We start from the raw sequence: 11,818 nt of genomic DNA on the forward strand, positions 1-11,818 counted from the left end.
ATATATATATATAAGTAATCATCAACAGATGATTGATTAGTTGTACCTGATCAACTCCACAGAGAGAGAGAGAGAGAGAGAGAGAGAGAGAGAGAGAGAGAGAGAGAGAGATCCCGAGTCCCATAAGGCCCTACCATACCATTTGCTCCTAAATGCGACTTGAAAACTGGACCAATCTAAAGTTCAAGGAGTTGAACAGCTTTTCCTCTCCATTTTGAATGTTTTTCTTATGTCAAAGGTTAAAACAGTATACCATGTGGTCCTTCCCATTGGCATTTTGGCCATCAAATTATGAGGAAGAAATACAAGAGTGAATTAAGGAAGAAGGGAATGAATTTAATGCCGATATCTTGACCCGGAGATATAACCTTTAGCAGAAATATATTTATTGCGATATGGCTAATCTAATTTGAAAGTATTGGGGAAAAATGGTGCTAAAAATATCCCATACGTCCCTTTAAGAGAGAGAGAGAGAGAGAGAGAGAGAGAGAGAGAGAGAGAGGAGAGAGAGAGAGAGAGAGAGGGTGTATTTGTAAATCAAATTTCATATTGTGATTCAAAAGTATTTAAGAGTTACATCAACCCTTTTTGAGTTTCCGCATTTGAGAGAGAGAGAGAGAGAGAGAGAGAGAGAGAGAGAGAGAGAGAGAGAGAGAGAGAGAGAGAGAATTTTATGACAGAGCAAATTAGATCTTAGAGTATTGTGGCTTATTTGATTGATTGATTAAGAGTTATCTGGCATCCTGACATATGTGGCTTATTTGAGAGAGAGAGAGAGAGAGAGAGAGAGAGAGAGAGAGAGAGAGAGAGAGAGAGAGTACATTCTTACAAACGCTAATCCACTTGGGTATAAAAACATACAAGCAATCTGTAGCGACACGAACTGGGGCATGGAAGAAAGAGGTTTAAAATGGATGTCAGACGCACAAATATTTATCCTCTCGCACCTGTTCGTTCTACAGCCTTTCTCACATATTGGGTTGGCTGAGTGAAGGGTGGTCTTCTTGAAGGTAAACACGTGCACAAAGGGACGAGAACGAACATACAGCTGAAAATCAGCTGGGTTTTTGAAAGCTGTTTAAATAGGAAACAAAAATTTTGATGTTTCTGTCTAAAATGATTCAACACTGGTGATATTGATTTTGGGAATATTTTGAGTGAGGATACCTTAACGTGGTGAAATGATTTGTACATACATACATACATACATATACCAAGGCACTTCCCCCAATTTTGGGGGGTAGCCGATATCAAACAAATGAAACAGAAAAGGGGACGTCTCCTCTTTACGTTCCTACCAGCCTGACAAGGGACTCAACCGAGTTCGGCTGGTACTGAAATGATTTGTGTATCACCATAATTGATTGATTGATTGAGTGTTTTCTGTATCGCTAAGATCAGCAAAGCTTTAGTACAGTCAATTTCTTTTAGCGATGCAGATTTGCACCGACTCGCAGCGGTGCCATTTTTAGCTCGGAAAAGTTTCCTGGTCGCTGATTGGTTGGACGAGATAATTCTAACCAATCAGCGACCAGGAAACTTTTCCGAGCTAAAAGGGCACCGCTGCGAGTCGGTGCAAATCTGCATCGATAAAAGAAATGGACTATAGTTAGGGTTAACCATACTAGGTAGGTTTGCAGTGAGCTATCAGACTAAAATACAACCAGTATTACCAATCCACACTGGTCAGCGTGGTGAAATAAAATGGACAAATCCCAAACGATGACTGAGGACATGTCTGAGGTCTTTGTCACGAAGTGTACTCAGAAACGGCTGCGTTTGTTATTATTGTTGTTGTTATAAATGCTTATGATTTACTATTAATAGTCCCTCTAATAATTATAGCCCCTTCAGTGACAAATTATAAAACCCGTGTTCTTCATAGTTCTGGAAATCCAAAGACGAGATTGAAAGAAAATTTCGACAAAAAATGCTGCTTCATATCAAAATTAATTAATTAAATTGACATCCTTTCTTCACTGGGCTATATTTCCCTATTGAAGCCCTTGGGCTTATAGCATATTGCTTTTCCAACTAGGGTTGTAGCTTGGATAGTAATAATAGTAAGCCTTGGCTACATCTATCATGCCTTCAACCTACTAAGAAATTATCCAAATCGATTACAAAACTAAGGGAATGTGTTGTCACCTATGTTGTTTGACAATCTTTCAGCTAAATAATTTCCATATGGGAGTAAAGGAAATTCTCAATATGCTAGTGTGCACGACCCATCAAAGGAGACGGCAAAATATTTAGATATGCACATACACACACACGCGCACACACACACAAAAACACACCCTTCCCACCCAACTCCCTTTTCCTAACTACAACCCGCTGGTTCGGCAGTTTGTGGGAGATTGTGGTTTCCGAGAGTATAACTAGGGTGCAGGCACTTCACCAGGGCATGACTATGTCCTATCTCACTGAGCGTGAAAATATATATACTGTATATATCTATCTATCTATATAATCTATCTATCTATATATAATATATATATATATATTATATATATATATATATATAGTATATATATATATATATATATATATATATATATATATATATATATATATATATAGTCAGACACTTGCTCGTAATTATGATTCCTGATGCGGCCCTTGATATCATTTAAGTAAACTCTCTCTCTCTCTCGCTCTCTCTCTCTCTCTCTCTCTCTCTCTCTCTCTCTCTCTCTCTCTCTCTCTCTCATCAACTCTACTGCACGTCAATCTTCACAGCACGTGTGGACTCCGGATCCCCTTCCTAGTACTTTTAAGAAAAACCAAAATATAATTCTGTTTTCATTCTGTCAATAATAATTATAATAATTATAATAATAATAAATAATAATAATAATAATAATAATAAATAGTAATAATAATAGATAATAATAATAATAATAATAATAATAAATAATAATAATAATAATAATAAATAATAATAATAATAATAATAATAATAACAATAATAAATAATAATAACAAAAATAATAATAATAATAATAATAATAATATAATAATAAATACTAAATAAAAATAATAATAATAATAATAATAAATAATAAATAATAAATAATAAATAATAAATAATAAATAATAAATAATAAAATACTAAATAAAAAAATACTAAATACTAAATAAAAATAAAAAATAAAAGATAAATGATAAATAATAAATGATGAATAATAAATGATGATGATGATAATAATTATAAATAATAATGATAATAATAAATAATAATAATAATAATAATAATAATAATAATAATAAATAATAATAATAAATAATAATAAATAAAGATAAAAATAAAAACAAAAATAAAAATAATAATAATAATTATTATTATTACTATTAATTATTATTATTATTATCATTATTATTATCAATTATTATCATTATTATTATTATTATTATTATTATTATTATTATTATTATCAATTATTATCAATTATTATTATCAATTATTATTAATTATTATTATTATTATTATTATTATTATCAATTATTATCAATTATTATTAATTATTATTATTATTAATTATTATTATTATCATTATTATTATTATCAATTATTATTAATTATTACTATCAATTATTATTATTATTATTATTATTATTATTATTATTATTATTATTAAGCTACAACCCTAGTTGGAAAAGCAGGATGCTATAACCCCAGGGGCCCCAACAGGGAAAATAGCCCAGTAAGGAGAGGAAACAATGAAAAAATAAATATCTTAAGAACGGTAATATTAAAATAAATATATCCTATATAAACTATAAATACTTTAACAAAACAAGAGGAAAAGAAATAAGATAGAATAGTGTGCCCGAGTGTACCCTCAAACAAGAGAACTCTAACCCAAGACAGTGAAAGGCTCTTCTAGGAGGACACTCCAAAATCAAACCATTGTTCTCTAGTCTTGGGTAGTGCCATAACCTCTGTACCATGGACTTCTATATCTTAGGTTAGAGTTCTCTTGCTTGAGGGTACATTCTGCCACACTATTCTGTCTAATTTCTCTTCCTCTTATCTTGTTAACATTTTTAAAGTTTATATAGGAAATATTTATTTTAATGTTACTGTTCTTAAAATAACTTATTTTTCCTTGTTTCTTTTCCTCACTGGGCTATTTCCCCTGTTGGGGCACCTGGGCTTATAGCATCTTGCCTTTCCAAATAGGGCTGTAGCTTAGCAAGTAATAATAATAATAATAATAATAATAATAATAATAATAACATCGTCATTTTTAAGCTAAACTGACACCCATCCAAAAAACAAATAATAATAATAATAATAATAATAATAATAATAATAATAATCACTATTAAACTAAAACCCTTTCTAAATACATTCTTTCTTACATTCCTCATTAATAACCGAATTCCAGAACGTCTGCATTCCCCGCATTCCTCAAAGCCAATTTCTTTAAAAAGGAATGAAAGAGCCAATGACGTCATTTGTCCAGGCGAATACCTTCTGAAGGTTTCACGATAAGAAAATAGACTTGAAAAATAGTGAACGTAACTATCTTAAGTGTATGCAAAAGTCTACTTAGCAAATTGTCCGAGTCTGTTATCTGCAAAAGTCTATTTTGTAAGTCTATTATCTGCAAACGTCTATTTTGATAGTCTATTATCTGCAAAAGTCTATTTTGATAGTCTATTATCTGCAAAAGTCTATTTTGATAGTCTATTATCTGCAAAAGTCTATTTTGATAGTCTATTATCTGCAAAAGTCTATTTTGATAGTCTGTTATCTGCAAAAGTCTATTTTACACGTCTGTTATTTGCAAAAGTCTATTTTGCACGTCTATTATCTGCAAGAGTCTATTTTGCACATCTGTTATTTGCAAAGGTCTAATTTGCCTGTCTGTAATCTGCAAAGGTCTATTTTGTAAGACTATTATCTGCAAACGTCTATTTTGCACGTCTATTATCTGCAAAGGTCTATTTTGCACGTCTGTTATCTGCAAAGGTCTATTTTGCACGTCTATTATCTGCAAAGGTCTATTTTGCACGTCTGTTATCTGCAAAGGTCTAATTTGCACGTCTATTATCTGCAAAGGTCTAATTTGCACGTCAATTATCTGCAAAGGTCTAATTTGCAAGTCTGTTATCTGCAAAGGTCTATTTTGCACGTCTGTTATCTGCAAAGGTCTATTTTGCAAGTCTGTTATCTGCAAAAGTCTATTTTGCACGTCTGTTATCTGCAAAGGTCTATTTTGCACGTCTATTATCTGCAAAGGTCTAATTTGCACGTCAATTATCTGCAAAGGTCTAATTTGCAAGTCTGTTATCTGCAAAGGTCTATTTTGCACGTCTGTTATCTGCAAAGGTCTAATTTGCAAGTCTGTTACCTGCAAAAGTCTATTTTGCACGTCTGTTATCTGCAAAGGTCTATTTTGCACGTCTGTTATCTGTAAAGGTCTATTTTGCACGTCTATTATCTGCAAAGGTCTATTTTGCACGTCTGTTATCTGCAAAGGTCTATTTTGCACGTCTGTTATCTGCAAAGGTCTAATTTGCACGTCTGTTATCTGCAAAGGTCTAATTTGCACGTCTGTTATCTGCAAAGGTCTATTTTGCACGTCTGTTATCTGCAAAGGTCTATTTTGCAAGTCTATTATCTACAAAGGTCTATTTTGCACGTCTATTATCTGCAAAAGTCTATTTTGCACGTCTGTTATCTGCAAAGGTCTATTTTGCACGTCTATTATCTGCAAAGGTCTAATTTGCACCAATTATCTGCAAAGGTCTATTTTGCACGTCTGTTATTTGCAAAGGTCTATTTTGCACGTCTGTTATCTGCAAAGGTCTATTTTGCAAGTCTATTATCTACAAAGGTCTATTTTGCACGTCTATTATCTGCAAAAGTTTATTTTGCACGTCTGTTATCTGCAAAGGTTTATTTTGCACGTCTATTATCTGCAAAGGTCTAATTTGCACGTCAATTATCTGCAAAGGTCTAATTTGCCAGTCTGTTATCTGCAAAGGTCTAATTTGCACGTCAATTATCTGCAAAGGTCTAATTTGCCAGTCTGTTATCTGCAAAGGTCTATTTTGCACGTCTATTATCTGCAAAGGTCTAATTTGCCAGTCTGTTATCTGCAAAGGTCTATTTTGCACGTCTATTATCTGCAAAGGTCTAATTTGCCAGTCTGTTATTTGCAAAGGTCTATTTTGCACGTCTGTCATTTGCAAAGGTCTATTTTGCACGTCTGTTATTTGCACAAGTCTATTTTGATAGCCTATTATCTGCAAAAGTCTATTTTGCACGTCTGTTATTTGCAAAAGTCTATTTTGCATGTCTATTATCTGCAATAGTCTATTTTGCACATCTGTTATTTGCAAAGGTCTAATTTGCCAGTCTGTAATCTGCAATGGTCTATTTTGTAAGTCTATTATCTGCAAACGTCTATTTTGCACGTCTATTATCTGCAAAGGTCTATTTTGCACGTCTATTATCTGCAAAAGTGTATTTTGTACGTCTGTTATCTGCAAACGTCTATTTTGATAGTCTATTATCTGCAAAGGTCTAATTTGCACGTCTATTATCTGCAAAGGTCTAATTTGCCAGTCTGTTATCTGCAAAGGTTTATTTTGCACGTCTATTATCTGCAAAGGTCTATTTTGCACGTCTATTATCTGCAAAGGTCTATTTTGCACGTCTGTTATCTGCAAAGGTCTATTTTGCACGTCTGTTAGTTGCAATAGTCTATTTTGCACGTCTGTTAGTTGCAATAGTCTATCTTGCAAGACTATTATCTGCAAAGGTCTAATTTGCAAGTCTGTTATTTGCAAAGGTCTATTTTGCACATCTGTTATCTGCAAAAGTCTATTTTGCACGTCTATTATCTGCAAAGGTCTATTTTGCAAGTCTGTTATTTGCAAAGGTCTATTTTGCACGTCTGTTATCTGCAAAGGTCTATTTTGCAAGTCTATTATCTGCAAAGGTCTATTTTGCAAGTCTGTTATATGCAAAGGTCTATTTTGCACGTCTGTTATCTGCAAAGGTCTATTTTGCACGTCTATTATCTGCAAAGGTCTATTTTGCAAGTCTGTTATTTCCAAAGGTCTATTTTGCACGTCTGTTATCTGCAAAGGTCTATTTTGCACGTCTATTATCTGCAAAGGTCTATTTTGCACGTCTATTATCTGCAAAAGTTTATTTTGCACGTCTGTTATCTGCAAAGGTCTATTTTGCACGTCTATTATCTGCAAAGGTCTAATTTGCACGTCTATTATCTGCAAAGGTCTAATTTGCCAGTCTGTTATCTGTAAAGGTCTATTTTGCACGTCTATTATCTGCAAAGGTCTAATTTGCCAGTCTGTTATCTGCAAAGGTCTATTTTGCACGTCTATAATCTGCAAAGGTCTAATTTGCCAGTCTGTTATCTGCAAAGGTCTATTTTGCCAGTCTGTTATCTGCAAAGGTCTATTTTGCACGTCTATTATCTGCAAAGGTCTATTTTGCACGTCTATTATCTGCAAAGGTCTAATTTGACAGTCTGTTATCTGCAAAGGTCTATTTTGCAAGTCTATTATCTGCAAAGGTCTATTTTGCACGTCTATCATCTGCAAAGGTCTAATTTGCACGTCTATTATCTGCAAAGGTCTAATTTGCCAGTCTGTTATCTGCAAAGGTCTATTTTGCACGTCTGTTATCTGCAAAGGTCTATTTTGCACGTCTGTTAGTTGCAATAGTCTATCTTGCAAGTCTATTATCTGCAAAGGTCTAATTTGCAAGTCTGTTATTTGCAAAGGTCTATTTTGCACGTCTGTTATTTGCACAAGTCTATTATCTGCAAAAATCTATTTTGCAAGTTTATTTTCTGCAAAGGTCTATTTTGCAAGTCTGTTATCTGCAAATGTCTATTTTGCACGTCTGTTAGTTGCAATAGTCTATTTTGCACGTCTGTTAGTTGCAATAGTCTATCTTGCAAGCCTATTATCTGTAAAAATCTATTTTGCAAGTTTATTATCTGCAAAAGTTTATTTGGCGACTTTGCAATAGTATTTTCAGCAAAAGTTTATTTGGCGATTTTGCAATAGTATTTTCTGCAAAAGTCTATTCTGTAAGTCTTTCTGTCTGCAGAAGTCTATTTTGGAAAAATCTGTTTTAAAAGTCTTATCTGCAAAAGTCAATTTTCCAAGTCTATCATCTGCAAAAGTCTATTATCAGCAAAAGTCTATCTACAAAATTCTTATTATCAGCAAAAGTCTTTTTGCATGTCTATTATCAGCAAAAGTCTATTTTGCAAGTCTATTATCTGAAAAAATCTATTATACAATTTTATTATCTGGAAAAGTCTATTTTGCAAGTCTATTAACTGCAAAAGTCTATTTTGCAAGTCTAATATCTGCAAAAGTTTATTTAGCAAGTCTATTATCTGCAAAAGTCTACTTTGCATATCTATTATCTGCAAAAGTCTATTTTGCAAGTCTATTATCTGAAAATATCTATTATACAATTTTATTATCTGGAAAAGTCTATTTTGCAAGTCTATTAACTGCAAAAGTCTATTTTGCAAGTCTAATATCTGTAAAAGTTTATTTAGCAAGTCTATTATCTACAAGTCTATTATCTGCAAAAGTCTACTTTGCATATCGATTATCTGCAAAAGTCTATTGTACATGTCTAAATCCTGCTAAAGTCTATATTGCAAGTCTGTATTCTACAAAAGTCTACTTTTCAAGTCTATTATCTGCAAAATCCTATTTTGAAAGTCTATAATCTGTAAAAGTCTATTATGCAAGTCTATTATCTGCAAAAGTCTATTTTGCAATAATATTTTTAGCAAAAGTCTATTTAAGATAGGTCTATTTTCAAAATCAATCATTTCCTACAAGTCTATTATCTACAAAAGTCCATTTTGCAATAATATTTTTAGCAAAAGTCTATTTAAGAAAGGTCTATTTTCAAAATCGATTTTTTTGCAAAAGTCTATTTCCTACAAGTCTATTTTCTGTAAAATTCTATTTTCTGCCAAAGTCCATTTCCTGCAAAAAATCAATTTTCAGCTAAATGTACCCGATATGAAAGGAAGGAAGCCGTGCATCTCCCTTAACTACTTACCTTTATCTTATTAGGGCAAAATGTCACATACCTAACTCCCTTTACCTTACTCCCTTTAAGGTAACCCTTAATTGAAAGCTTGGTGTGGACCTCCAGACTCTACCCACTCCAACCACAACCATATTCCTCTACAGCAACAGTACTATATGTAGCAAAGTGATATATAGTGAAGAATGCCTAGTGATGACCTCAAGACTCTACCAACTTCCCAGCCACTACCCTTTATTTATTGCTTTACAGCAACAGCAATAACTAGAGAAAATAAATATATGGTGTATACTGTAGAAAGCCTGGTGTGGACCACCTGACTACCAACCTCCCTGCCCTACCCTTCATTCATTCCTTTACAGCAGCAGCAATAAGTAGAGAAAATAAATATATAGTGTATACTGTAGAAAGCCTGGTGTGGACCTCAAAACTCTATCAACCTCCCATCCCAGATCTACCCTATATTCATTCTTTCACAGCAACATCAATAAGTATTGCAAAGACTGAACAAAGCCAGGTGTGGACCTCCGGACTCTACCAACCTCCCATCTCACACCTACCCTTTATCTACTCCTTTACAGCAACAGCAATAATTATGGCAAAGAAATATATGGTGCGTACTGTAGAAAGCCTGATGTGGACCTCAAAACTCTACCAACCTCACAGCCACTACCCTCCATTTATTCTTTTACAGCAACATCAATACGAAATGTATGGTGTATACAGTAGAAAGCCTAGTGTGGACCTCAAGACTTCTACCAACCCCCAACACTTACAGGTACTATCTTACAGCAACAGCAAGAAGTATGGCAAAGAAATATATGGTGTAGACTGTAGATAGCCTGGTGTGGACCTCAAAACTCTATCAACCTCCCATCCTAAACCTACCTTTTATTTATTCCTTTACAGCAACAACACTAAGTATTGCAAAGAAATATATGGTATAGACTGAACAAAGCCAGGTGCGGACATCCGGGCTCTACCAAACTCCCATCCCAGATCTACCCTATATTTATTCTTTTACAGCAACATCAATAAGTATGGCAAAGAAATATATGGTGTGTACTGTAGAAAGCCTGGTGTGGACCTCAAAACTCTACCAACCCCAACCCCTAACACTTACAGATATCCCTTAACAGCAACAACAACAGCATCAGCCATCCATCCATCCACCCTGACATAATCCACTTAAGGTAACCATTTACCTTCCGGCATCCACTTCATCCAGGCTCCTTGCCAAGTCTTTGGTCAATCCAAACTCCGAAGCAAAAAAATTGAATTAGGGAGAATCCCGTCAAAGGCTACTGGTCCCTCTCAATCAATCGACGCGTTACGAAAATAATTGAATAACAGTCCCCCCCCCCAACATCCAAGATGCAATTAGAGGATGGCCCACAAGGGAGCTGAGCCCCCCCCCCCCACCCTCTTTGACCTCCTGACTCAAATAACTGACCTTTTTGAAAATGGGTGACGCAATGTTATTCGAGGAATAAATTCTTTTTAATCCCAACGAAGCTGGAAGGAGGTTATGTTTTCGCCTCTGTTTGTTCGTTGGTCCGGGAACAACTTACAAAGATTCATGGTTATGTTGAAAAGTAGAAGGGATTTTATTTTGAAAGTCCTAGGTCAAAGGTCAAGATCAAGGTCGAGCAAAAGGTCGACCAAATTAACCCTAACCTTAACCCCAATTCTGTTTGTCTGTCTTTGTCAGTGAGCAACTCCCTGCCCACAGTTTTACTCAAGAGTAGTAAAACTTTCAAGGATTTATTGTTATGTTCTGACGTGGAAGAGATTCAATTCTGAAAGTCTCAGGTCAAAGGTCAAAGGTCAAGATCAAGGTCGAGCGAAAGGTCGACCAAATTAACCGTAACCTTAACCCCAATTCTGTTTGTCTGTCTTTCTCTGTGAACAACTTCCAGCCCACAATTTTACTCATACAGTAGTAAAACTTTGAAGGATTTATTGATATGTTCTGGCGCGGAAGAGATTCAATTTTGAAAGTCCCATATCAAAGGTCAAGGTCAAGGTCGATCAAAAGGTCGACCGAATTTACGCTAACGTTAACGCCAAGTATGTTCGTCTGTTTGTTCTTTGGGTCAAAGATCAAGGTCAAGGTCGAGCAAAAGATTGACCGAAGCAACCCTAACCTTAACTCTAAGTTCGGACATGGTTGTCCCACACACTTCAAATACGCCTACGGTCTACACGGATTCTTGGAAAGACAAGCTGCTTTCGAGAAATAGGCTGCCGTGGCGGAGGTCTGCACTCTCAGAGTGCCATTCTTTCTTTTTAGCTATTAACCAAATCAATGTGCTTCAATGATTTAGTTCAATTACTTTCAAACATTTGCTCTTTGGGATATTACGAAAAATTCATTTACCCGTTCCTTGTCTCTGCAGCTCAAGAGACACCTTTAAACCCTTAAAAAACGTATAAAATCCAAAGTCTAAGCCTTGACGTGTCTTCCCTCATCAGCAAGGAGTTCTTTGCAAGACTTCATTCAAAATAAAAACGTTTAAGAAACAAACTCGTAACCTAATCGCCTTTCTCATTGTGACGTTTTTCTCCCGAAACGTTTTATTGCTTCTGTCGTTCCCGAGACGGAAATGAGAAGCAACACAACACAAAAGCTGAGAGACAATACAAGCCATTTCTAAGATCTTGCTAAAATAATACAAAATAACAAGTGGACGACATCGTTACAATCTTTACGAGGAGACACATGTCAGTATGTCAGTCACTGACGAG

General features: G+C 34.7%; 1 protein-coding gene across 1 annotated transcript; it reads right to left on the minus strand.

Annotated features, from left to right (window-relative positions):
- Positions 1-5,841: 5,841 nt before the first annotated feature.
- Positions 5,842-7,581, minus strand: LOC137648356 (involucrin-like). The gene has a single exon (XM_068381285.1). It carries the CDS (start codon positions 7,579-7,581, stop codon positions 5,842-5,844), a length of 1,740 nt encoding a protein of 579 aa, XP_068237386.1.
- Between the last annotated feature and the right edge of the window lie 4,237 nt (positions 7,582-11,818).

This window comes from Palaemon carinicauda, chromosome 10 (genome assembly GCF_036898095.1).
Source record: "Palaemon carinicauda isolate YSFRI2023 chromosome 10, ASM3689809v2, whole genome shotgun sequence".
In the NCBI taxonomy this organism is placed as follows: Eukaryota; Metazoa; Arthropoda; class Malacostraca; order Decapoda; family Palaemonidae; genus Palaemon; species Palaemon carinicauda.

What these genes read in the sequence shown, in the direction of transcription:
- LOC137648356 (XM_068381285.1), bottom strand. Translation starts at nt 7,581, where the DNA reads ATGATAGACGTGCAAAATAGACCTTTGCAGATAATAGACTTGCAAAAT.